General features: G+C 39.5%; 1 protein-coding gene across 1 annotated transcript; it reads left to right on the forward strand.

The window, feature by feature from the left end:
- LOC121948521 (choline transporter-like protein 1) lies at window positions 1-27,653 on the forward strand. The gene is given in 17 exon segments (XM_042493935.1): window positions 1-78; window positions 2,292-2,381; window positions 5,640-5,782; window positions 11,893-12,029; window positions 14,803-14,893; window positions 15,836-15,913; window positions 15,915-16,012; window positions 19,114-19,203; window positions 19,288-19,325; window positions 19,327-19,428; window positions 20,300-20,486; window positions 22,578-22,746; window positions 23,824-23,980; window positions 24,127-24,210; window positions 24,314-24,451; window positions 25,089-25,325; window positions 26,899-27,653. Coding segments are annotated over 17 exon segments (2,316 nt in total). The 5' UTR covers window positions 1-21; the 3' UTR covers window positions 27,319-27,653.
- Window positions 27,654-27,971: the final 318 nt, after the last annotated feature.

Raw genomic sequence — 27,971 nt, forward strand, 5'->3', positions numbered from 1 at the left:
TTTCCAGGACCCTCCAGGAACATGGACCCGAAGCGTCTGTCCTCGAGCTCTCAGCAGCAGGTTTATCTCAGGAAAAAGGTAAATAAAATATTTTTATTGCTCAGACATTGAACGCTTCGTCTTTGTTAATGTTGTTGGATGGAGACACAGTGATGGAAGTTTTGGGAGTACTTTTACTTAATGCCTCTCTGTACTTCTACTGCAGTACATGTATCTGACAGCTGCTGTTACGTTACGCATAAATATTTGACATACAGGAAACATAAGAAGCTTTTAAATAATGACTTAATCACAGTACATCATAGTGTAGGCTGCGTATTCTATTCTCGATTTGAGTTTTTAATGCTTATGTACTTTTACTTATTTCAGTACATTTTTTACTTACTAATAGAGTACTTCTACACTTTGGTATTGTTACTCTTACAATGTAAATGTATTTGAATACTTTATAACTCAGATATTCTTTAATCAAATCTGACTTGTCTGTGGTGACAGAAGTTCTCGGATCCTTTTAAAGTAGCTGTACAGCGACGTAAGAATACTGCATTAAGAAATACTGTCTGAAAATGTACTAAAATATAATGTATAACTGATAAACATCATTTATAACTTTCAGAACGTTTAAATAGAGATGTAGATGTTTAGAAGCTACAATAACTAAACATTTAATGTAAAACAAGCTCCATAATGTGACATAAATATGTTAATCTGAGAGCATTTAAAATAAAAAAAATAAAAACTACAAACAAATAAAAATACTTTTAAAAAACTACACAAAAACAACCTAAATACAACTATAAACAACTAAAGGAACATAAATAAATCTATGAATAAAGAAAACAATTAAACCTTCAAACAATAAAAAACTATTAAAATGAACAACATAAATAAAATTACAACCAGAAAAAACATAAAAAAAACTACAAACAACTATAAAAACATTTTTTAAAAAACTGCAAAAAATGCAAAGAACAGATAAATAAAACTACAAAAATATAAAACATAGATAAAACTACAAAAATAGAAAACATAACTAAAACTACAAAAAATAGAAAAACATAGATAAAACTACAAAAATAGAAAACATAACTAAAACTACAAAAAAAAATAGAAAACATAGATAAAACTATGAAAATAGAAAACATAGATAAAACTACGAAAATAGAAAACTTAGATAAAACTACAAAAATAGAAAACATAGATAAAACTACAAAAAATAGAAAACATAGATAAAACTACGAAAATAGAAAACATAAATAAAACTACAAACGTAGAAAACTTAGATAAAACTACAAAAGTAGCAAACTTAGATAAAACTACAAAAATAGAAAACTTAGATAAAACCACAAAAATTGAAAACATAAATAAAACTACAAACAAAGCCGTTGTTGATCTTGTTTTTTGGGGGAAACAGCGCCACTCCGCCGTTGACCTCCACTCAGCGGTCACCCCCGGCACTACACCTGACGCTCCGCCGGTAAAAACGTTTGTTGTTCAGCTTCTCCGCTCCGGCACGAGCTCCAAATGCGCATGCGCAATGAGATGAATGGCCGCTGCACCTGACGGCCCACCAGGAAGTGTGGCGGAGAAATCCTCGGCCGTTAATCCCCGCTCGGTACGGTAACCGGACAGTAGCATGCTCAGCGGGCCGGACCGCTCAGTCTGACCGTCGGGACCGTCTCCGCTCCGGGCTCGGCCTCCGGGAAGCGCCGCTGCGCAGTGAGTGCATGCAGGCAGAGCGCGCGGGGCTGTCCGTCTCCCCCCCCCCCCCCGGCCGGGCCCCAGACCCCCCCGCTGCCAGCTGAATCTCCGTGAGGCTCCGTGAAGCTCCGTGAGGCTCCGTGAAGCTCCGTGAAGCTCCGTGAAGCTCCGGGCACGTCCACCCTCACTGCAATGGGATGCTGCGGCAGCACGGAGGTAAGACCCGGCTCGGCTCGGCTCGGCCCGGTACCGTCCTCCCCCTCCTCCGCCCCTCCGGTGCCCTTCAGCGGAGCACCGGTGCGTGTTTGTTTTTGTCACCGCGAAAGGGAAACCGGTCCCGGGGAGCAGAGAGGGCCGAGCCGGGATTAGAGCCAGCAGCGGTAATCCAATTAGCTCCTCCTGGGGACCGGCGGGTGACCGGGCCTGTTACCGGGACATGTCACCGCTCCGGTTCACCATCGAGTCGTGTGCGGGCTGATCGGTGCTGGAGCCCGGGCCTGGGGGGTGGACCGGCTCGGCCCGGTGCTGCAGGCCCGGTGTGGTCCCGGTGTGACGGTGTGTGTGTGTGTGTGTGTGTGTGTGTGTTTCAGAGGACAAAGAGAGAATGGAGACCACTGGAGGACCGGAGCTGCACCGACCTGCCCTGGTTCCTGCTCTTCACCGTCTTCTGCGTCGGAATGGTAACGTTAACCTCACCGAGACCCACTCTGAGACAGATGTGTGCTTATGTAGTAAAATACCTCATTGATATCCCATTGATATCTCATTGATCTCTCATTGATGTCTCATTGATATCTAATTGATGTCTCATTGATCTCTCATTGATCTCTCATTAATATCTCATTGATCTCTCATTGATATCCCATTAATATCTCATTAATGTCTCATTGATCTCTCATTGATCTCTCATTGATGTCTCATTGATGTCTCATTGATATCTCATTGATGTCTCATTGATCTCTCATTAATATCTCATTAATATCTCATTGATATCTCATTAATATCTCATTGATCTCTCATTGATATCTCATTGATATCTCATTAATGTCTCATTGATGTCTCATTGATATCTCATTGATGTTTCATTGATATCTCATTGATGTTTCATTGATAGCTCATTGATCTCTCATTAATGTCTCATTGATATCTCATTGATGTCTCATTGATATCTCATTGATCTCTCATTAATGTCCCATTGATATCTCATTGATCTCTCATTAATGTCTCATTGATATCTCATTAATGTCTCATTGATATCTCATTGATCTCTCATTGTCTCATTGATCTCTCATTGATCTCTCATTGATCTCTCATTAATATCTCATTGATATCTCATTAATGTCTCATTGATGTCTCATTGATATCTCATTAATATCTCATTGATATCTCATTGATCTCTCATTAATATCTCATTAATATCTCATTAATATCTCATTAATATCTCATTAATATCTCATTAATATCTCATTAATATCTCATTGATCTCTCATTAATATCTCATTAATATCTCATTGATCTCTCATTAATATCTCATTAATATCTCATTAATATCTCATTGATATCTCATTAATATCTCATTAATATCTCATTGATATCTCATTAATATCTCATTGATATCTCTTAAATTAATTACTTGTTCTGTTTATAAGCTCACTCTGATAAATATGATTATGGAGTTACTGCTCTTCATTTTCTCATCAGAACTCTGATTTATCTCTTAATATCTTTAATATCTCTTTAATAACTCCAATGACAATTATGTTAATATACAAGTAACCTCAACCTGAGAAATATAGTTATATAGTTATATATCTCTTCAGTATATGTTGCTTATATGAGCCACCACCTCATACTTCACTCTGATACATGTAGTTATAGAGTTACATCTCTTTATTTTCTCTCCCTCATATATCTCTTAATATCTTTAATATCACTTCAATCATTCAATTAAAATGTTATATTTATATACCGCCCCCGACCTCACTCCAGGAAATATGGTTATGTGGTTATATATCTCTCAAATATCCCCTAAATAACTGTGATAACATGTTATGTTTATATAGGCCACCACTGCTTTACTCTGATAGAGTTATAGAGTTAGATCTCTTTATTTTTTCATTCATAACTCTGATATATCTATTCATATCTTTAATATCTTTAATAACTCGTATAACATTTAATGTGCATTTACTACAAAGAACCTCACTCTGAGAAATATAGTTATGTTGTTAAATATGTCTTTAATATGTCTATAATATCTCTGAAATAACTCTTTTTAATAACTCTTATCAGATATAGTTAAACATCTCTTTATTATCTCCTTAGTAACTTTGTTTATAATGCTAAAATCATGTAATGTTTATGTCAGCTACCATCCCTCGTCTCACTCTAAGAAATATGGTTATATAGTTATGTATCACTTCATTATGTCTCTAATATCTCTTTGATAACTCTGATAACATTTTTAAATATTTGTGTAGTCATACCTCTGAATTATCTCTTTCATAACTCTGATTTATCCCTTAATATCATTAATTTCCCTTTTTAATCTCTTTAATAATAATACATATCTCTTTAATGTGTATTTCATATATCTTTAATAACATGTTTATATAGTTATTTATATAGTGGTATATTTATCTAATCTTGTTAAAACTCGGATATACCTCTAAATATTAGTAACTTAATAACGCTGATAACATATTTATAAAGTCATATCTCTTCACTACATTGGTATATTCATATATCAATAAATATCTCCTAAAACTGTTATATCTCTTAATGTCATTAATATGTCCTTAATAACTCTGATATATGTGTGAATTTAATCAAATCTTCTTAACAACTATAGCATGTTTATATCTTAAATAGTTCTATAATAAGTCAGATGAGATGTTAACATATTTATATCATCATATTACTTTTTATATCTTATTTTTAACTCTTTAATAACTCCAATAACATTTTAATATGTTGATGTCATCATATATCTTTCATATTTGTTGTTGTCTCTCTTCATGTCAGTATCTCCGTAATAACTGATAACATGTTTACATGTTTATAGTATGCTGACATCGCTATAATAACATTTAATATAAAACCCTAATATCATTAATATCTCCGTAATAACTGACAGCATGTTTATACATTCAGTATCTCTATAATAACTCATGTTTACATGGGCATTTATCTTTAAGAGTTCTTATAACATGTTTATATAGTCTTATCTCTGTCATATCCCTTCATGACTTTGATAACAGCTGAGATATCCCTATAGATTTATATATGTTTACATAGTCATATCTTTTGTTATCACCTTAAAAACTCTGATATATCTCTAGGTGGCACTGAAGTCTCCTTAATAAATGATATCATGTTTCTATCATCACAATCTCTTTATAAACACGTATCTATATCGTTCAGATATCTCATAACTAGCTGATGTATCTCTTTATGTCGCACATTAACTCTTTGATAACTCTAATAACATGTTTATATGTTTATGTAGTCATATCTCCTTACCATCTCATTCATAACACACAAATCCCTTCATGTAATCAACCTGTTGGACTTTGGACTCTGATGAACTGGCTTGGACAGTTTTTAACCTTTATAATGATTATTTTATCAGGAAAATAATCATCTTAATAGTCATTAAAATCAGCATAAGAATCAATAAACTCATCATATTAATCAATAATGAATTGTCAGCCCTACATTTAACCGTTTACCTGCCACAGTTCACCTCTCCAATAAAACCAGTCAAAGAATTAATGAACATTTGTTTAAATTCACTCTGTATGTTTTGTCTTTGATATTAAATAAATGTACATGAACACATTTTAAACCTCCTGCTGACTGGATCAGTGATCCTCTTCATGCTGTGTTGAACTGGTTCAGAAACCAGTGTCCCCAGTAACAGTTTCTCTGTCCTGCAGGGCAGCATCTGCGGCTTCACCATCGTCACCGGCGGCGCCGCTCGCCTCGTCTTCGGGTACGACAGCTACGGCAACACGTGTGGTCAACGCAACGAGCAGCTAGAAGGTGTCCGGCTGAGCGGCCTCGACCACACCGACAGGAAGTAAGTTCACGTGTGTAATACTGCTTTACTACTACTGTACCACTGAGGTACTTTTACTGTATTTCTGTTGTACAACGAGGTGCTGTTACTGTACTACGTGAGATCACGTGAGAATCGATGTTGTCAGGCTTCACGTGATACGTTTCTTTGGTTTGGACCAGTCAGTGTCGTGAGGAGCTGCTGGCAGCTGTGGGCGTGGTTCGTGTGTGTGTGATGACTCGGAGAGGCGACTGTCAGTTCAAAACGACATTAGCTTGGTTTCCATCACTGATTTGCACAAAACGTAAGCAAATTTTCGAAATTCGATAAAACACAATTGCGAGATGACTGCGTTTCCACTGAGTGATGTTATGTGACATCTGTCACAGTATTATGCAACTTCTCCTCTGGTAATAACATTCCAGTAACCATGGGGATGGATGTCCAAAATTTTGACAGGTTTATTTCTATTGCAGCCGCTCAATAAAGCCAATCTAATATAATTTTAATTTCTTTGTCTCGTATCAGAGTGAAGAAGATCTCTGTCTCTTCCTCCGTCCACATACTGAGTCATGTTTTGTGTCATGTGACTTTGCTGTTTGTCTCATAGTACACAGTGTCATGTGACCATGGTGTGTTGGAGTGTAATAAACATATGATTTATTATTATTTATTAAACTTTCCAGCATTATATAAAAATGAAAAGCTCCATCTTAAACAAACTTCAGGTAAATTGAAGCACATTGTGCTGATAATAGGCCAACCTCTCCTGACTGCAGGACTCTGACTTCAGCTTCTGTCAAACTTCTGTGCTATTAATCATTTTACTCAGGAATTAAAACTTTTGAGTTGGCCTACTTCTCCTACTTCGCCCCCAAAACATTACATCTGCCCCTGGTAATAATAATGAGAGCTCAGCGCGAACGGCCGGATGAGACACGGAGCGATGCGTCCTGCTGTTTCTAAATAATTCATCCAAAGTCTGATTAAAGCTGAAACTAACACAAAGTCGTCTGTAGAGTCTAAAGAAGTCACTTTCACCTCTGCAGATGTGTCTGTTTCAGACACTTTGGTGCTGTGAGGAGAAGCTGCGCTCTGTCTGTCTGTCTCACTGCGCTGCTGTCGGACCATCGGCTGTTTGATCCGCCATAATGAAATGCTGTGGCTGTCAAACACTCAGCTGTTCGACAGTCAAAGTCCTTCACTGCATTTGGTTCTCCGCGGCCTATTCTTATTATCATTGGCTGTTGTCTGTCAAAACATGGCTGGAATGCGTTTTATCGACATTCTATCGACTACGTGTCATATTTCAATCGAGAAAAAGTTATTTTGCATTTGATATCGTTTTATCACCTAGCCCTACTATGTTGTACTTTTAACTCTTCTTTGGGTTTAATGGTGGCTGGCATCCATGAATTCATTTTACGTTCACCCGGTGTTACACATCATATAAGCTATAAAAGGAAAAGTGTTTCCACTGCAGTTTTGCAAAACATGGCTTTTTCAAATCCCCTGAAATACCTCCTCATGCAAGCATAAAAACATCTTAGTGATAAATGGGTTGTTTTTTTTTTTCAAAATGGACGTGTTTCCATGAGGCATATTTTGTAATTGCAGTTTTAGTTTGCACAATTTCCCACCTACCTCTGGGTCCTAAGAGGTCGGCATTGATGTGGCATCAGCTCTATCAGAACTGGAGAGTTTCTTCTCTGAAAGAAGAGCAAAAGACTTTTCTCAGAATATGTTTTTTCTCTCTTTAAGGAGTTTGAATTACGCTGCTGGTAAACTGTAAAATCTAACAAGTTCATTTTACAAAAAAAAAATCTAGGAAACCAATTGCTTTGAAAACTGTTAGCAGATATAACTGTTAATCTTAATTTATGTTTACTTTATAGTTGCTGAAATGTAAAAATGACAAGTTTGATATGATATGATAAGTTTTAGCAACTTCAGTAAACCAAGTTTACTGTGCTGTATATTTGTGTTCTGCTTTTAAACTACTCAGTTATGTTCGTATATACTTAAACATTTCTTAAACATTCTTAAACGAACAAACAACATGTTTAAGAAAAGAGAACATATAGATCTCCTGATTTCATCACTGGCAAAATCCTCTGCATCATGAAGTGAAGTCAGACTAACTTGATTTACTGAAGTTGATAACAATTAAAAAGGACAAAGTCATTCCACTTGTCTTTTTTAAGTTGCAACAACTTCACAAAATTAAACAAATACAGTTTGATTTCAAGCAAGCGTAACACTTAGTGATAAAGTAGACGGAAATTAAGATTTATAGATATATTTACTTTTTCAAGGTAATTGGTTTCCAAGGTTGTTTTTTTTGTTTTGTTGATCTGAGCGGTGACTGACGGATGGTTCATCCCATCACCTGCAGGTATTTTTTGAAAGTGCCTGCTCTTTTCCAACAGTTTCCAATGACTCCTTCTCAGATGGCTCTTTGTGACAAACCATCTGCTGCTGCAGTTTATTTATTAGTTTGTTATATTCCAAAACCTCTGCTGGTCATATCACACTTGATGATGTGCAGCCCGTCTTTTTAAAGAGGAATTTGAAAATGTAAATGACTGTCGTCAAAAAAATAGTTTAAATTGAAAATTGGGTTGTATTGTAACATTAAAATTTAAGGTCTGCCAGAATTGTGGATTTGGAGAATCTTGATACCTCTTATGTATTTATACTATGTATACTATACAGTTAGTGAGGTGCAAAACTGACCAACATTTAAGAGGCCTCATTTAAATGTTAAACTGAAGGGCGAGGGGGTTGGGGGGGGTGCACTGTTACCGACGTCTATCACACTCAGAACGTTAACACGCACAGTTCAGTGAAGCTACAGTTATAGCTTCATTAGGCCATTTAATTGGATTGTTGATTGAATGTTTTTTTTTTATCACATCTTGTGTGCTAATAAGTAAGTTAAAATTCAGGACAATGCACCGTGCCATGCAGCAAAAACTGTGCAGGAATGACCTGCAACGTGACACAGAGCTCCAGTGGTCGATCTGGCCTCCGAATTCCCCAGATCCCGACCTGATTGAACATTTGTTGGAAGTGCTGTTGCTCCCCCGCACAATCCACAGGACTTAAAGGATCTGCTGCAAATCCCCCCGGTGCCAGACGCCACAGGACACCCCAGAGGTCCTGCGTCCATGTCTCGGCAGGTCAGAACCAAGTCCAATCCAAGGAGGCCCCACTGTCACACAGATGCTCCATCGGATTGGGATTTGGGGAATTTTGAGGCGCGTTTGATGCCTGGAGCTCTTTGTCACATTTCTCAGGTCATCCCTGAACTGTTTTTGTGGTGCGGGATGGTACATCGCCCTGCTGGGGGGCCTCTACCATCAGGGAGTGCCGTTGCCACGAGGAGGGTTAGTTAGTCTGTAACATCTGGGTTTCCATAACAGATTTGTGCAAAACTTAGTTATTTTGAAAATGTGGATAAAACCCAACGTGGAGCTGACTGTTTCACTGACTGATGTCATGTGACTTCTCCTCTGGTGATAACATCCCAGTAACCATGGCGACGGATGTTCAAAACATCAGCAGCTTTATTTCTATTACAGCCACCGCACTAGCCGTCATTATTTACAATCCAAGGCCACGTAGGCGTGTTATGGAGCCGTGATGGAAAGGCGAGCTCCTTATACGTGGAAGCGGACACGTATGAGGGATTTCTGGGAGATGTAGTCCACGATTTCACAGAGGAATTGTGGGTGAAAAACTTTCTCAGAGTTTGTGATGCAATAACAGCTCTTGTAGCTCCTGCTGCATCATGAGGGAGCCAGTTCATGTAACCTTACAGCATCATGTGACCTCACAGCATCATGTGACCTCTCAGCATCATGTGACCTCACAGCATCACGTGACCTCTCAGCATCATGTGACCTCACTGCATCACGTGACCTCTCAGCATCATGTGACCTCACAGAGTCATGTGACCTAGAAAAGACTAAAGAGGGTTTCCAATGAAGTCTGGTCAAATATGTCTTTTTACAGTCACCTGAAATACTAACTCATGTGAGCGTAAAAACCTTTTTTTTTTTGCAAAAATGGGAGGTTTTTTTTTAAATTGGTGTGTTTTATATTTGCAGTTTCAATTTGCACAGTTTGAGGATTATTGGAAACCTGCCCAGTGTTTGGGTGGGTGGAGCGTGTCAGGTGGCGTCCACATCAATGTCAAGACCAAACGTTTTCCAGCCGAACATTGACTTTGAACTAAATCAACAATGTTATTCACTTCACCCATCAGTGGATTTGATGTTTTGGCTGATCAGTGTACATGTATGATACAGTATATTCAGCGTGTATCCGTGTGAATGTAGAGTCCATATATTTTAATACATTTGTCATGATATCACAATTCTGTTCTCTAGACGACCTCAAACAGGTGAGAGATGCTTTGTGTGCATGCGTGTGTGTGCGTGCGTGTGTGTGTGTGTGTGTGTGTGTGTGTGCGTGTGAGTGTGTGTGTGGATGTGTGTGTTTTGAAGGAAGGTGTGTATCAGCTGATCGCAGATTGTTGTTGTTGTAGGAGAAGAAGAGTGTGGAGGTTTTTCACTGCAGTCTCTTTGTTTAATTTCTCTCCCACGTCCACATTCTCACATTCTCCAGGGGCCTTGACTGCACTGAGGCTCCAAACCTCCAGGGGCCCCGATTTAGATGCTGCAATGTTGCAGTCACAACAATTAATGCAATTTCAGCCGATCCTTGTGAATTCTTGACCACTTTACAATTTAGGTGCTGTATCATAGGAAATTAAAAAAAAATTAAATTTGTCCTTGATTCTGCTACATCTTTGGAGTTGAAGGATGAGTTGATTAAAATCAGCAGCAACTATGAAAATCCATCCGGTTGCTGCTGATGGCATCATACAATTCCTGCATCCTGCATCAGAGTCTTGTGTCCTGTTGGCTCTGAACAAGGTCTGTCCATCCAGTGCAACAGCTTGATGCAGGATGTTAGGGGGTACCCGTGTCTCTGTGAAGATCCAGCTGGAGCCGGGATGTTCGGGGGGTTTACACGTCTCTTGGTAGAGGAACAGCTCTCAGTCGGTTGGGTCAGCCTCACTCTGATGCCGGCTCTCCTCCCTCTCTTCGCCTCTCGGTTTCGTTTTATCCCCTATGGTCTGACTGGCCACTTGGCGTTATGCCGTAGGTGGACATCCTCTTGCGTTCTGTTGCATTCAGTCCAAACACAACTTTTCATGATGGTGATAAGTGCTTCAGCGGAAGGAGCCATGGAGTCGAAAAAAAATAGAAAAATATAGCAAAAAGTAGCAAAGATTTGAGGAGCTGCTGGCTGCTACATCTACACGTGCCGCCATCATCATAACAGCCAAAGACGTTTCTCCTCTCGTCAGAGCAGCTTCTTCAGTTGTAACAGACTGGCCGGGAGTCACAGGCTTTAAGCCCTGGGCGGCTTGAAACCCTTAAGTCTCATTCCCACTGCACAAAAAACCCACTAACACCCACTAACATCTGGCTCTTTAAAGCCGCGAGAATGCATACGATGGGCATTCTCACCCAGGTCAAATGACTCTGCAGCAGACACGGCTTTTTATCGCCCGATCGGCAACGATGTTAACACAACACCCATGTGAACACAATAATGTCAGCTCCTTAACTCTGTCAGTGACGGTGGCGTGACGAGGAGTCACTGTTTCAGATGATGTCACGCAGTCGGGGTTCAGCACATGTGCAGTGAAATCTGGTCTGCAGTCGCCCAGAGGCTCATCGCACTGTCACCAGCAAAAAAGTCCACATTAAAGGACTATAAACAGACACTTCCTGTGTGCAAACGCTTTACTGTCGATCTGCCGCCGTCAGTTTGAGCGTACATTCAATTTGACATGCTGAGCGAAGGAGCATCCGAGTGGACATCGTGTCTTTATCTCTACCGCCATCTACTGTCAGCCTCCGGCATCGCCGCTCCAGTTACACCAGCATCTGTCACACCACAAAGAAATCGTCCCAGACTCTTTCAATCAGCCTTGTCTTCTTCCTGTCCTCTGTGTGTCCTTTTCCTGTCCTCTGTGTGTCCTTTTCCTGTCCTCTGTGTGTCCTCCTCCTGTCCTCTGTGTGTCCTCCTCCTGTCCTCTGTGTGTCCTGCAGGTTTGTCTTCTTCCTGGACCCCTGTAATATCGACATCGTGCAGCGGAAGATCAAGTCCATGGCTCTGTGTGTGTCTCTGTGTCCCAGTGAGGAGCTCAAGACCTACCAGGACCTCAAGAGGTTCGCCATGCTTAACGGTGAGCTCAGCAGGTCACATGACTCAGCTCAACAGGTCCTATGACTCAGCCCAACAGGTCATATGACTCACCTCGACAGGTCATATGACTCAGCCCAACAGGTCCCATGACTCAGCTCAGCAGGTCCCATGACTCAGCTCAGCAGGTCCCATGACTCAGCTCGGCAGGTCCCATGACTCAGCTCGACAGGTCCCATGACTCAGCCCAGCGGGTCTCAAGACTCAGACTGGCTAGCTCAGCAGGTCTCATGACTCAGCTCAGCAGGTCCCATGACTCAGCTCAGCAGGTCCCAGGACTCCTCGATGAGGTCCATGACTCAGCTCAGCAGGTCTCATGACTCAGACAGGCTGTGGTTTCAGTCCTCCTGTTTACAGTGGGGAAACTGGGGGTGATGGGAAATGTAGGACGGCTGTAGCAGTGTGGAAATTAGGATATCATGTACATTTGCTGATCTCTGATATTGAATTTTACTGTTGTAGTTTTATTCTTTGAAATGTATTAAGTAAGTTATTAGTAAGTTTCACATCTGTGAGGACATAATATTTTCTGAATTTATAATAAAGTTAAAAAAAACAGTATTTAGTTCTTTTAACACTGAGGTAGACAAAAATCTGGAAAAGGCTTAAAAAAATACAAATATCCAAATTCAAAAATCCTCCTCCTCCTCGTGCAGCTCTCTGTCCTAAAGAAAGGAACAAGTGTCTCTCAAACTACATTAATTACAGTATGATTAAAGGTTATTATGGGATTTATGCTCAGTGACCTTCCTACCCCGACTTTAAGGGCCATGATAATAATAATAATAATAATAATAATAATAATAATAAATAATGATAATGATAATAATAATAATAATAATAATAATAATAATAATAACAATAATAATAATAAAGAATAAATAAACAGCAGAGGATTCTGCTCCTGCGGTACAGCAGCTCCGCTCCGGGTCAAACTGGACCCGTTAACAGTCTGACGGACACTCGCCATCACGTCATCGTGGTGATTTAATGTCTGCAGGCGTGTGACCTGACACACCACCCTGTACTGTAACACACACACACACACACACACACACACACACACACACACAGAGTACAGTAACAAAGGCAGCATTAAGCTGTGTGTGCGGTTGGTGCCACTCGTCTCCATTTGTCCTCCATGGACATCATGGACGCTGTGACTGTCTTCAGTGTTGGAGACATGACAGCAGACATCATGTCCTTAATGAAAGAGGTCTCTGTCACTGAGATGTTCCTCTTATTTTGTCCACCCTGGTTCAGAGTCAGAGTGTTTCTGTAATGCAGCAGCTCAACATTTAATAAACACTAAACATAGAAAAGAAAAGAATAGAATAGAATATACTGGGCCCAGCATGAAGACTGGGAACACACAGACAAACGTCTACACTTAAAAACATCAGAGACAGCGAGGACGCTCTGACCGCTGTATTTATTTTATTTTTTTGCATTTATTTTATTTCTTTATTTCTAAGGGAGCATGTGCAGTTTAAAACATAAACGTTACAGTTTGATGCAGTGTACCAGAATTGTTCTCAGAGCTCATTCATATCTGCGCTCCCTCAGCAGGTCAGAACAAAAACACCCACCAATACATTTTAAAATAATCTCAAATTTTCAAAGCTCAGTAAACTGTATTTCTGCAGTGTCCTACAGAGATGAAAGTGCAGAGGCTTTTTGTCTAAAGTTTTTAAGGTTTGTTTGGATAAGGATTTAAGGATTTTCAGGGCTGTTTCAGCAGCCCGCCCTCAGCATGTAATGCAGTAAAGAGAGTAAAGTGTGAAAGAGTGACAGGATGCATAAACATCTTGGGGATGGGGTAGTTTTTCTGGCTGATAAATAGTGTATTTTTTTGTTGATTTTTTAAGAAAACATGCTTCGAAACCCGCAGTCACGTTTTCTTTAAAAATCACAAAAAAAAATATTGAAAAATCGCCCAAAAAAGCCAGCAATTTAAAAAAAAAAAAGCAAACACTCATATGCTGTCTTTAAAATTTGCCTACATTTTTTTTTAAAAGAAAAGATAATTGCCAATTGTCAAAAAATTGCTCAAATGTTTTCTGTAAAAATTGCAAAAAAAAAGTCACAATAATTTCTTTAAAAAAATCATGAAAATGTTTTCTTTAAAAATCACCAAAAAAGTTTATGCATAAACGTCCTGGCTGCGTCCACAGAGAGATAGTTTGTGATGTGTGTGAAGTTATAACTCACCATTACGCTGCTCAGTCACACCGGGAGGTTTTCCCAAGAGAGCAGGTGATGTGAAAAGTGAGTGTGTTAACCCTGAGAGGAGGAGTCTGTCATCTGTTCCAGAGAGAGAGTTCCAGAGAGAGTCAGTCACCATGGTAACTGACTCAGAGTCAGTGACCATGGTGATGATGTTGATGGTGATGGTGATGATGGTGATGGTGATGGTGATGATGATGATGATGGTGGTGATGGTGATGGTGATGGTGATGGTGATGATGATGATGTGATGATGGTGATGATGGTGATGATGGTGATGATGGTGATGGTGATGGTGATGATGTGGATGATGGTGATGGTGATGATGGTGATGATGATGGTGATGATGATGATGGTGATGGTGATGATGATGATGATGGTGATGGTGATGATGATGATGATGATGATATGCTGATGGTGATGGTGATGATGGTGATGGTGATGGTGATGGTGATGATGGTGATGGTGATGGTGATGATGATGATGGTGATGATGATGTGATGATGTCATCTCGTCTGTTTCTCTCTCAGGTTCAGAGTTGTGTTCCTACGAGTTAGCAGGTCATAAATATCCCGGTCTACCTGAGAGGTTTGACAAATGTCCCAAACTTCCTGTTCCACCCAGGTACGTCCACCTCATCACCTTCCTATGACCTCTGACCTCTCTGACCCTGCTCTGTGACCTCTGACCTCTGTGACCTCTGTGTCTGCAGTAAGCCTGCTCTGTGACCTCTGACCTCTGTGTGTCTGCAGTAATCCTGCTCTGTGACCTGACCTCTGTGACCTCTGACCTCTGTGTGTCTGCAGTAATCCTGCTCTGTGACCTGTGACCTCTGACCTCTGTGTGTCTGCAGTAAGCCTGCTCTCTGACCTCTGACCTCTGACCTCTGTGTGTCTGCAGTAATCCTGCTCTGTGACCTCTGACCTCTGTGTGTCTGCAGTAATCCTGCTCTGTGACCTCTGACCTCTGTGTGTCTGCAGTAATCCTGCTCTGTGACCTCTGACCTCTGTGTGTCTGCAGTAAGCCTGCTCTGTGACCTCTGACCTCTGTGTGTCTGCAGTAAGCCTGCTCTGTGACCTGTGACCTCTGACCTCTGTGTGTCTGCAGTAATCCTGCTCTGTGACCTGACCTCTGACCTCTGTGTGTCTGACCTCTGTGACCTCTGACCTCTGTGACCTCTGACCTCTGTGTGTCTGCAGTAAGCCTGCTCTGTGACCTCTGACCTCTGTGTGTCTGCAGTAATCCTGCTCTGTGACCTCTGACCTCTGTGTGTGTCTGCAGTAATCCTCTGTGACTCTGTGACCTCTGACCTCTGTGTGTCTGCAGTAAGCCTGCTCTGTGACCTCTGACCTCTGTGTGTCTGCAGTAATCCTGCTCTGTGACCTCTGACTTCTGTGTGTCTGCAGTAAGCCTGCTCTGTGACCTCTGACCTCTGTGTGTCTGCAGTAATCCTGCTCTGTGACCTCTGACCTCTGTGTGTCTGCAGTAAGCCTGCTCTGTGACCTCTGACCTCTGTGTGTCTGCAGTAATCCTGCTCTGTGACCTCTGACCTCTGTGTGTCTGCTCTGAAGCCCTGCCGGTGTTTAACCTGCACTCCGTGACCTCTGACCTCTGTTCCTGTTATGCGAAGTTTGCCGAGGCTGGTGACGTTCGTGACCGATAACAGCGTTCTGCACCGGCTGATCGCCGGCGTCGCCGCCAGCAAAGAGATCATCATCGGCCTGTGTGTGCTCGCTCTGGGTGAGAACCTTAAAGACAAAAGTCACACTGCTCTGACGCCGACCTCTGAACCGCACGATGTAGTCCGCAGATACTCAACCTGCGGCTGTGCGCCCTGAATCTGGTGTCCCTGACAGGGTCCTGGTGTGCCCCCTGACGTTTTCTGATGTACAGTGAAAATGAAGTGACTCTGTGAACAGTTTTGGTCCTTTTGTCTCCATCAGCCTGTCAGAGTGAATAAAACAGCATCAACATAGAGGCGTGGAGGATCCCCCACACCCCCGACAGAGGACACAGCTGAGACATTGATGTCCTAAAATACAAGAAATGTCCTGAAATCTAAGAAACAATCCTCAAATTCTAGAAACTCCCTAAAATTAAAAGACTTTCTAAAATCCTGAAAATACTGTAAAATCCATTAAAAGTTCTAACATTTAAGAAATGTCCTAAAATCCCAGAAACATGTGGGGCTGCTGTGACTGGCCCCCGGGCTCCTGTCACGCCGCTAAAGTGGCCCCAAAACAAAGAGAGTTGGGTATTCCTGCTATAAAATCTAGCATCATAACAACAACAACAACAACAAACAATAATGATGATGATGATGATAACGACAACAATAATAATAAAACAACAACAGCAACAACAACAATAATGATGATGATGAACAACGAAACAACAATAATAAAAAACAACAACAGCAACAACAACAAAAATGAACCTGATGCTCGCGACAACAATAAAATAAAACAACAACAGCAACAACAACAAACGTGATGATGATGAACATGATGATAAAAACAACAATAAAATAAAAACAACAACAGCAAAACAACAACAATAAAAAATGAAAAACAGCAACAACAACAATAAAAACAACAACAGCAACAACAACAAAAACAACAATGATGAATAACGATCCAACAATAATAATAACAACAACAGCAAAAATAAAACAACAACAGCAACAAATAAAAAAAAAACAACAACAAACTACAACAATAATGAACATGATGATAACGACAACAATAATAATAAAACAACAACAACAAAAAACAACAGCAGCAACAACAGTAATGATGATGATGATAAACGAAAAAACAATAATAAACAAACAACAACAACAGCAACAACAACAATAATGATGATGATAAAAAAAACAACAATGATGATGATGAAAAAACAACAACAAACAAAATAAAACAACAACAACAACAATAACAACAACAACAGCAACAACAATAATGATGATGATGATAACGACAACAATAATGATGATGATGATAACGACAACAATAATGATGAACATGATAAAACACAACAATAAAAATAAAAAAAAACAACAACAATAACAACAACAACAAACAACAACAATAATGATGAAAAAAATAACGACAACAATAATGATGATGATGATGAAACGACAACAATAAAATAAAAAACAACAAAAAAAAACAACAGCAACAACAACAATAATGATGATGATGATAACGACAACAAAAAAACAAAAATGATGAATAACCACAACAATAATAATAAAAAACAACAATAACAACAACAACAACAACAACAACAATGATGATAAAAACAACAACAACAACAAATGATGATGATGATAACCACAACAACAATAATAAAAAAACAACAACAATAACAACAAAAACAACAACAATAATGATGATGATGAAAAAAACAAAACAAAATGATGATGATGATAACGACAACAATAAAATGATGATGAAACCACAAACAACAATAATAAAACAAACAACAACAACAAAACAACAACAGCAACAACAACAATAATGAATGATAAAAACAACAACAATAATGATGATGATGATGATAACAACAACAATAAAAATAAAGCAACAACAACAACAACAAACAACAACAAAAATGATGATGATGAAAACGAAACAACAAAAATAAAACAAACAACAACAACAACAAACAACAACAGCAACAACAACAAAAATGATGAATGATGATAACGAACAACAAACAAAAATAACAATAACAACAGCAACAACAACAATAATGATGATGATGATGATGATAAACGACGATAATGACAACAATAAAAAAAAAAAAACAAAAAAATAATAACAACAGCAACAACAACAATAATGATGATGATAAAAAAAAACAACAATAATGATGATGAACAACAACAATAATAATAAACAACAACAACAATAATAACAACAGCAACAACAACAAACAATGATGATGATGATGATGATAACGACAACAAAAAAATAAAAAACAAAAACAACAAAAAACAACAGCAAACAACAACAATAAATGATGATGATGAAAAAAAACAACAATAATGATGATGATGATAAACACAACAAAATAATAATAAAACAACAACAAAAATAACAACAGCAACAACAACAATAATGATGATGATAACGACAACAATAAATAATAAAACAACAAAAAAAATAAACAAAAACAACAGCAACAACAACAAACAATGATGATGATGATAAAAACAACAACAACAAAAAAAGATGATGAACAACGACAACAATAACAATAACAACAGCAACAACAACAATAATGATGAATGATGATGATAACGACGAAATGACAACAATAATAATAAAACAACAAAAACAATAATAACAACAGCAACAACAACAATAATGATGATGATAAAAACAACAACAACAACAATGATGATGACAACAACAATAATAATAAAACAACAACAATAATAACAACAGCAACAAACAACAATAATGATGATGATGATAAAAACACAACAATAATAATAAAAAACAAAAACAATAATAACAAACAGCAACAACAACAATAATGATGATGATAAAAACAACAACAATAATGATGATGATGATAACGACAACAATAATAATAAAACAACAACAATAATAACAACAACAACAATAATGATGATGATAACGACAACAATAATAATAAAAAACAAAAACAATAATAACAACAGCAACAACAACAACAATAATGATGATGACACAACAACAGCAACAATAACAACAACAACAACAACAGGAATTATAACAATAATAATAATAAATGTATGAAGTTTTTGTTGATGTGTAACTTTTCCTGACGTCCGTCCCTCTGTCCTTCAGTCCTGTCCATGATCCTCATGGTGATCATCCGTTACATCTCAGCCGTCCTCGTCTGGATCCTCACCTCGCTGGTCGTCCTCGGGTCCCTCGGTGAGGTCACTTCCTGTTTACACTGCTGACACATTAATCTGGTCTCACTCTGGTTTTAAGTCACTGTGCTCTGTCTCTGTCCAGCGGGGACCAGCGTCCTCTGGTGGCTCTACATCGACCACACGGCTGTACGGGAACGACACCACGCCGAAAGTGAAAGAGGACGTGATCAGGGACAGCGGACAGGGACTGCTGGTCTACGCCGTCGCTGCCACTGTCTTCACCGTACGAACATCTGCTTGTACAAACATGTTTTCTTGAATTACTGATTCACTTACAGGGTTCATATGGTCATTCAAAACCTGGAAAAGTCATGGAATTTGCAAAAAGCAAATTTTTTGGAAACTGAAATTTACTGACCGTCAGAAACTTAGAAATCCAGCGATAATTTCTGACTGTGATAAATGGTGGCATTTTGGTGATTTCTTTTTTCTCTAAAAATATTTTTTAAAAATAAATTTAAAACTTTTAAAAAGAACTCAAACTTAAAATTTTAAAAGAAAAAAAAAGAATTGCCAAAAACATTGTCTTCAAAAATCTCCAAAAACAAAAACAACAACAAAAATTACCAATTTTTTTTTTTAACTAAATCAGCTGGATTTTTTTAGAGGAAAAAAAGTGCCAAAATGTTTTCTTTAAAAGTAACTCAAAAATAACAAGCCAACAAAAAAAAGAAACAGCCAAATTATTTCTTTAAAAATCAACATTTTCCACGAACATGCTTTGTTTAAAAGTTGGCTGTTAAATAAGTAAAGACATTTCAAGACACAAGTTCCTCCTCAGTACCTGCAAAACATATTTGACATGCGTCCGCCTCCCAGCACCGCCCCCTCCCCTCTCATAAATAATGAACGGTCCCTAAGTTACATTTAAGTTCACTTCAATCCTGTTCTGAATTCATTATCTTTTAAATAATATATACATTTAAAAAAAACCTACTATAATCTCAAGAAAAGTCGTTTATTCAGCCTCGTCCCGACAAACCGTCCCACTCTAACGCTGTTTGATGACGCAAACTCACGTCCCGCAGACACTGGGCTTTGTCCCATCTTTGTCCCGTCCCTGTCTCGTCTCAGACGTCCTCTCTGTGTTCCAGATCATCCTGCTGCTGCTGATGCTCTTCATGAGGAAGCGTGTGGCGTTGACCATCGCTCTGTTCCACGTGGCGGGAAAAGTCTTCATCCACCTCCCGCTGCTCACCCTGCAGCCCTTCGTCACCTTCCTCGCCCTGCTGCTCTTCTGGAGCTACTGGATCCTGGTCCTGCTGTTCCTGGGAACCAGCGGTCAGTCCAGACCTGAACCAGTGTGGTGTTATTGATCAGCTGCTTTTTATTGATCAGTTTAAACGTCATATTTACAGCGTTTATTCATCAGTTTAAACATCACATTTACAGCTTTTATTGATCAGTTAAAACATCACATTTACAGCGTTTATTCATCAGTTAAAACATCACATTTACAGCGTTTATTCATCAGTCAAAACATCATATTTACAGCGTTTATTGATCAGTTTGAGCATCACATTTACACAGCGTTTATTGATCAGTTAAAACATGACATTTACAGCGTTTATTGATCAGTTAAAACATCACATTTACAGTGTTTATTCATCAGTTAAAACATCATATTTACAGCGTTTATTGATCAGTTTGAACATCACATTTACAGCATTTATTGATCAGTTAAAACATCACATTTACAGCGTTTATTGATCAGTTAAAACATCACATTTACAGCGTTTATTGATCAGTTTGAACATCACATTTATTGAGCATTTCTTGATCAGTCAGTTGAATCACATTTCCAGCATTTCTTGATCAAACATCATATTTTACAGCATTTATTGATCAGTTAAAACATCACATTTACAGCGTTTATTCATCAGTTAAAACATCACATTTACAGCGTTTATTCATCAGTTAAAACATCACATTTACAGCGTTTATTGATCAGTTTGAACATCACATTTACAGCGTTTATTCATCAGTTAAAACACACATTTACAGCGTTTATTCATCAGTTTGAACATCACATTTACAGCGTTTATTCATCAGTTAAAACATCACATTTACAGCGTTTATTCATCAGTTAAAACATCATATTTACAGCGTTTATTCATCAGTCAAAACATCACATTTACAGCGTTTATTCATCAGTCAAAACATCACATTTACAGCGTTTATTCATCAGTTTAAACACCACATTTACAGCGTTTATTCATCAGTTTAAACACCACATTTACAGCGTTTAGAATAACAAATATTTACAATATGTCAGATTTGAGTTTGTTATTATAAATACTTGTTTAACTGAAAGATGTTCAGTGCAATCACATTACGTAAGATAAATAAACATTTACGTATGTGCATAAAAAAATAGATTTAAAGGAAAGAAAACAAGGAAAATACACATGTGCACAAATATGCACAAATGCTTTTGTAGGAAATAATTTCATTACAAATAAAGTATTGATTTATTTGTAGAGTATACAGCCTAATAGTGAAGATAATAACCATGCCTTAGTTTGAATAATAAACCTAACCTAAAATATAAGAGCATGTTGAATAAATACAGACAATGTAATAATAATAATAGTAATAGTAATAATAAAGAACCCACACTGAAAACATCAGACGTCTGTCTGTGAGCTGTGATTATAAATAAAAACAGTAACAAAAATTCTTAAAAAACTTTAAATGAGTAATATCATAAAAAGACCACAGCTTTATGTATTAAGTTTTTTTCTGAGTATTTTTTTTTATATTTTTATTTTTAATATTTTAATATAAATATAATAATATAATATATATAATGTAATATAATTAATATATTTTGGATCAGTCTGCTCTCTGCTGGTGATTTCACTGAACTGCAGCTGCTCCTCTCACTATAAAAGTTACTACATAAAAACTACAGTCTTCTCTTTTTTCTTTCTCTTATTTTCTTTTACTTTCTTTGTATTTTTTCTTTTTTCCTTTTTTTTGTTGCTGTTGCAGTTTTTCTACACCTTGTTTTCTTCGTTTTGTGATGGCAACTGGAATAAAGCCGTTTTTTTTTCTTCTTAGTTTTCTACCTTTGGACTAAAAGTCTCTGTCTGGGGAGAGAAGCTGAGAATATTATATAATATAAAATAATTCTCAAAGCTGCTGCTGATTTTTTATTTCGTTTTATTTTATTTTTTTTTATTGAACGAACTGTTTTAGTTTGACTGCAGCCGATTCAGCTTTTATTTCAGCAGATCAGTCGACATAGAAATAAATAAATGCTGAAAAAAAGAGCTGTGTTTGTGTAGTTCATATTCCCCTAAGCATTGTGGAAGTGTAGTGTGGTGTGACCTGTGACCTTTGACCTGTGACCTGTGTGTGGTTCTGCAGGGAACCCAGTCCAGAACGAGGAGACGGGTCTGACAGAATTCAGACTGACAGGTCCTCTGCAGTACCTGACCTGGTACCACGCCGTGGGACTCGTATGGATCACAGAGTTCATCCTCGCCTGCCAGCAGATGACCGTGGCCGGAGCCGTCGTCACATACTACTTCACCAGGTGAGAACACACCTGTACACACCTGTACATACCTATTATTTCACCAGGAAGAACATACCTGACTACATTTGAAAACACACCTGAATACATTTAAAAGCACACCTGAATACATTTGAAAACACACCTGAAAACACACTTGAATACATTTAAAAACACACCTGAATACATTGAAAAACACACCTGAAAACACACCTGAATACATTTAAAAACACACCTGAATACATTTAAAAACACACCTGAATACATTTGAAAACACACCTGAAAACACACCTGAATACATTTAAAAACACACCTGAATACATTTAAAAACACACCTGAAAACTCACCTGAATACATTTAAAAACACACCTGAATACATTTAAAAACACACCTGAAAACTCACCTGAATACATTTAAAAACACACCTGAAAACAGATGAAAACACACATGAAAACATGTGAAAACACACCTGAATACAGATGAAAACACACATGAAAACATGTGAAAACACACCTGAATACACACCTGAATACAGGTGAAAACACACCTGAATACAGGTGAAAACACACATGAAAACATGTGAAAACACACCTGAATACAGGTGAAAACACACCTGAATACACACATGAATACAGGTGAATACACACCTGAATACAGGTGAATACAGGTGAAAACACACCTGAATACAGATGAAAACACACATGAAAACATGTGAAAACACACCTGAATACACACCTGAATACAGATGAATACACACCTGAATACAGGTGAAAACACACCTGATACCAGGTGAAAACACACATGAAAACATGTGAAAACACACCTGAATACAGGTGAAAACACACCTGAATACACACATGAATACAGGTGAATACACACCTGAATACAGGTGAATACAGGTGAAAACACACCTGAATACAGATGAATACACACCTGAATACAGGTGAAAACACACCTGAATACACACCTGAATACAGGTGAATACACACCTGAATACACACCTGAATACACACCTGAATACAGGTGAATACACACGTGCAGTTGGACTCCCGTGGCTCAGTCTCTGTGAAGCGGATCGATGTGGTCTCTGTGTTTCAGGGACAAGAACCGGCTCCCGGTGACCCCGATCCTGTCGTCGGTCCTGAGGCTGGTCAGGTATCACCTGGGAACCGTCGCTAAGGGAGCCTTCATCATCACGCTGGTGAAAATCCCCCGACTCGTCCTCATGTACATCCACAACCAGCTCAAAGGAAAGGTACAAAACTTTATCAACACAATGCTGCTGAGACAAAACTTTATCAACACAATACTGACTGATCTGATTATTGATCTGATGTCTGATCTGATTATTGATCTGATGATTGGTGGTGTGTGATGTGATGATGTCGCCGTGTGTCTCAGGAGAACGCGTGCGCTCGCTGTCTGCTGAAGACGTGTATCTGCTGTCTGTGGTGTTTGGAGAAGTGCCTCAACTATCTCAATCAGGTAACAAACAAACCGCCTCGCTTCCTCCTCTTCCTCCTCATCCTCCTCTTCCTCCGCCCTTCCTGTCTCTACCTGACGTCTCACCTGAGCTTTTATTTCCCAGAATGCATATGCAGCCACAGCCATCAACAGCACCAGTTTCTGCACGTCTGCACGGGACGCCTTCGTGATCCTGGTGGAAAACGCTCTGCGTGTCGCCACAATCAACGCCGTAGGAGACTTTGTGCTCTTCCTGGGGAAGGTGAGCTGGATCAGATAACTGGTCTGAACTGGTTCTGGTCCCAGTGACCCAGTAAAGAACCAGACTGACAGAGTGAAGTCGTGGTAGCGCCACCTACAGCAGTGATACTCAACGTTCGGCCCCCAGCCAAATCTGGCCCCTGACAGGGTGCTCGGTGGCCCCCAAAACCTTTTACTAATTCCCAATAAAAATAAAGTCATTCACACTTGTCCTAAAATCCTAGAAATGTCCTAAAATCCAAGAAAGGTACTAAAATTCGAAAATTGTCCTAAAATGTTAAAAATGTCCTAAAATGTTAAATATGTCCTAAAATCCTAAAAATGTTGTAAGGTCTGAGAAACGTACTCAAGAACATCCTAAAATCTGAGAAACCTCTCAGAATCTGAAATATCTTTAAGTGCAAGAAATGTCTTTCAAGTCCTAGAAATGTCCTAAAATCCTAAAATGTCCTTAAATCCTAGAAACTTTCTAAAAATTAAAGAAATGTCCTATAATCAAATGTTCTAAAATCCTCAAAATGTCCTAAAATCACATCAGGAGCAGGTCGAGTGTCCCTTTCAGTTAAAAGGTTATTTTTTATTCATTTTTTTGTTTTGTTTGTTGTTTTCCTGTCTGTCGTGTCTGAATGTTTGGTCAGATCCTGATCGTGACGTCGACGGCGTTCGCCGGCGTCCTCCTCCTGAACTACCAGCGGGACTACGCCGAGTGGCTGCTGCCGCTCATCATCGTGTGTCTCTTCTCCTTCCTGGTCGCTCACTGCTTCCTGTCCATCTTTGAGATCGTGGTGGACGTCCTCTTCCTCTGCTTTGCCATCGACACCAAGTACAATGACGGCACCCCCGGGAAGGAGTTCTTCATGGACAAAGCTCTGATGGTGAGACGGACGCACACTCGACACGCAGTGAGGACGAGAGCTCGGAAATATTAACGTCAGGTTATGTTTTTAAGAATATTACGTCAAAACATGGCGACCAGTAAGAGTGACTTCCTGTCGATACTTAAGGGCCCTTTTTAAACCTTGTGGTCCAAAAACAAAGAATGGTGTCAAACCTCGTCAGAGCAAACAGCCGAAACCCCGGTCCGAATCAAACCGACTCGTTTTGTGTCCTGTGTGTCCGCACGATGGTTCAGATTTTCAGACCAGTAAGACGAAGTTCTGGCAGGTTGATGACAGAACCCGAAAAATAATGCATGTGAGAAGAGGAGGAGCCGACAAGTTTCACGAACATTTGTGATTGGTTTCTGGTCCTGAATCGGCTCATGTAGTAATAATCTTTGAATAATAATTCATCTGTAAAAGCAATCTTTATTTCTATAGTACCTTTCATACATGAAATTCAGCTCAAAGTGCTTTACGTGAGAGAACGAAAAACAAAAACCTGACATCATATAGAATTAAATATGTTTCTAAATTTACAAAAGAAAATCATTGTACAGCACCATAACTCCCTGAAGCCCCTTTGTCCGGGTGTGAAATGATCACATGACGTTTCCAAACCCGTCTTGAACTACGCGCTGGAACCGGAAGTGACTAAATGTTTCGAAACAGATACATAGATATCAAATATTCATTCATTTTCAGAATTTTAACCCTCCAAATGCCAGGTTTTTGTCATGATGCCACCATGTTTTTAGATGAAATAATGAATGATGTTGAGTCTCCTCCTCCTCAGTGTGTGATATGTCAGTGTGTGAGTGTAGCTGCTGACAGTCTGGGATATGTCAGTGTGTGAGTGTAGCTGCTGACAGTCTGGGATATGTCAGTGTGTGAGTGTAGCTGCTGACAGTCTGGGACATGTCAGTGTGTGAGTGTAGCTGCTGACAGTCTGGGATATGTCAGTGTGTGAGTGTAGCTGCTGACAGTCTGGGATATGTCAGTGATCAGCAGCTACATTGACTGTGACAGGTCACCTAGTGGAAATAGCATGTATTTCCTCCATATGCCAAATATGGTCAAAATGACCTCATCAGGTGGAAAATAGTCAAAATGCCAAATTCAGAGTCAAAAGCCCAGAATGACACCCAGAAATAATACAAGTCCTGTTTTTCTGCTCTGATGGCTGTGGGATCAAAAATGTCAGTTTGAATGGGTTTCAATGGAGCATTTTTGGACCTGAACAGTCTGAATGTAACTATTTAGTTTCCACAGTGTATTTTAGACTTATTGTAGGAGCTGAGCTGCAAATTCACTGATTACACTCAAATACACAATCTGGACTACATTTAGGACACATGCATCAACACACACACAGTTATCACAACAGGAAGAAGAAAAGAGACTAAAATGAGACAAACAGTCTTTAAAGGGTTAAACTCCTTCAGTCTCATGGTGCAGAGAATTGTGGGAGTTTGTTTGGCTCTTCTGATTCTTTAACTTGGACCCCTCACCATGTGACCCCGCCCCTCCCAATGTCCCCTCCCCTCTCATTGTGGCCCCGCCCCTGCAGGAGTTCGTGGAGAGCAGCCGGCGGTTAGAGCGGGCGGTGGAGCGTGGGCGGAGCCGGGTGAAAGAGGCGGTTTCGGAGGGGGCGGAGATGAAGCCCATGGTGAGTGACAGCGGAGGGGGCGCGGCCAGGCGGAGGAGCTCGGCGGAGGAGGGGGGGGGGGTGGGCCTGGACGGGGGGGGGGGGGAGTGGGAGGAGCTGCAGGAGTTCCAGGTGTACTACCTGCTGGTGGGGGTGCTGGTGGACTGGGTGCTGACGGAGCAGAGCGACTTCGTCCTCTGTCTCAGCGAGGATGTCGTCCTCTTCCTCTGCGTCTACCTGCCCACCTCCACCCTCTTCCTGTTCGTCAGCCTGCTGCACACGCCGAGCCCTGCCCCCTCAGCGCCGAGCAGCAAATCAGCCGCCGTCACCACCGCCAGCTAACACACGCACTAACGGACACGTGCTAACTCATGCATGCTAACGGACACATGCTAACGGACATGTGCTAACTCATGCATGCTAACAGATGCACGCTGTCCTGAGCATGCTGATTGGTCAAACACTGTCACATGCTAACCTTCATCATCACCATCATCTTCATCATCATCATCTTCACCATCACAGCTGCTTCTTCCTGAATTTCTGGGACCAAACTGTACTTTGACTTCCTGTTACATTATAATTTATTTTTTACTTTTGTATCTTATATTTTTAAATATTTTTTCTATTTAAATAATTTTTTGCAGCTGTTTGTTTCTTCAGTTCGGCCTTATCTTGTCACCACGGTGCTTTTAAGGACTCAGCAGATAGTCGGATATCTCAGTGACAAAGGAGGCTCCAGGTGTTTCAGGTTCTGGTCGTTGCGATAGAGAGACGGGCGTCAGAGAAAGTCTCACAAATAAAATAGAGAGATTTAAAACTCTGTGTGGAGTTTGCATGTTTTCCTCCCACAGTCCAGAGACCTGTGGTGTTGACTCTAAACCGATCGGAGGTGTGAATGTGAGCGTCTCCACAGAAGCTGCATTCATGCTTCCTGTTCAAGGAGGGGACTATCCCGCCGTTATGCCGCTTCGCCGCTTCGCCGCTCTGTATAG

The sequence above is a fragment of the Plectropomus leopardus genome, chromosome 9, assembly GCF_008729295.1.
Source record: "Plectropomus leopardus isolate mb chromosome 9, YSFRI_Pleo_2.0, whole genome shotgun sequence".
Lineage (NCBI taxonomy): Eukaryota > Metazoa > Chordata > Actinopteri > Perciformes > Serranidae > Plectropomus > Plectropomus leopardus.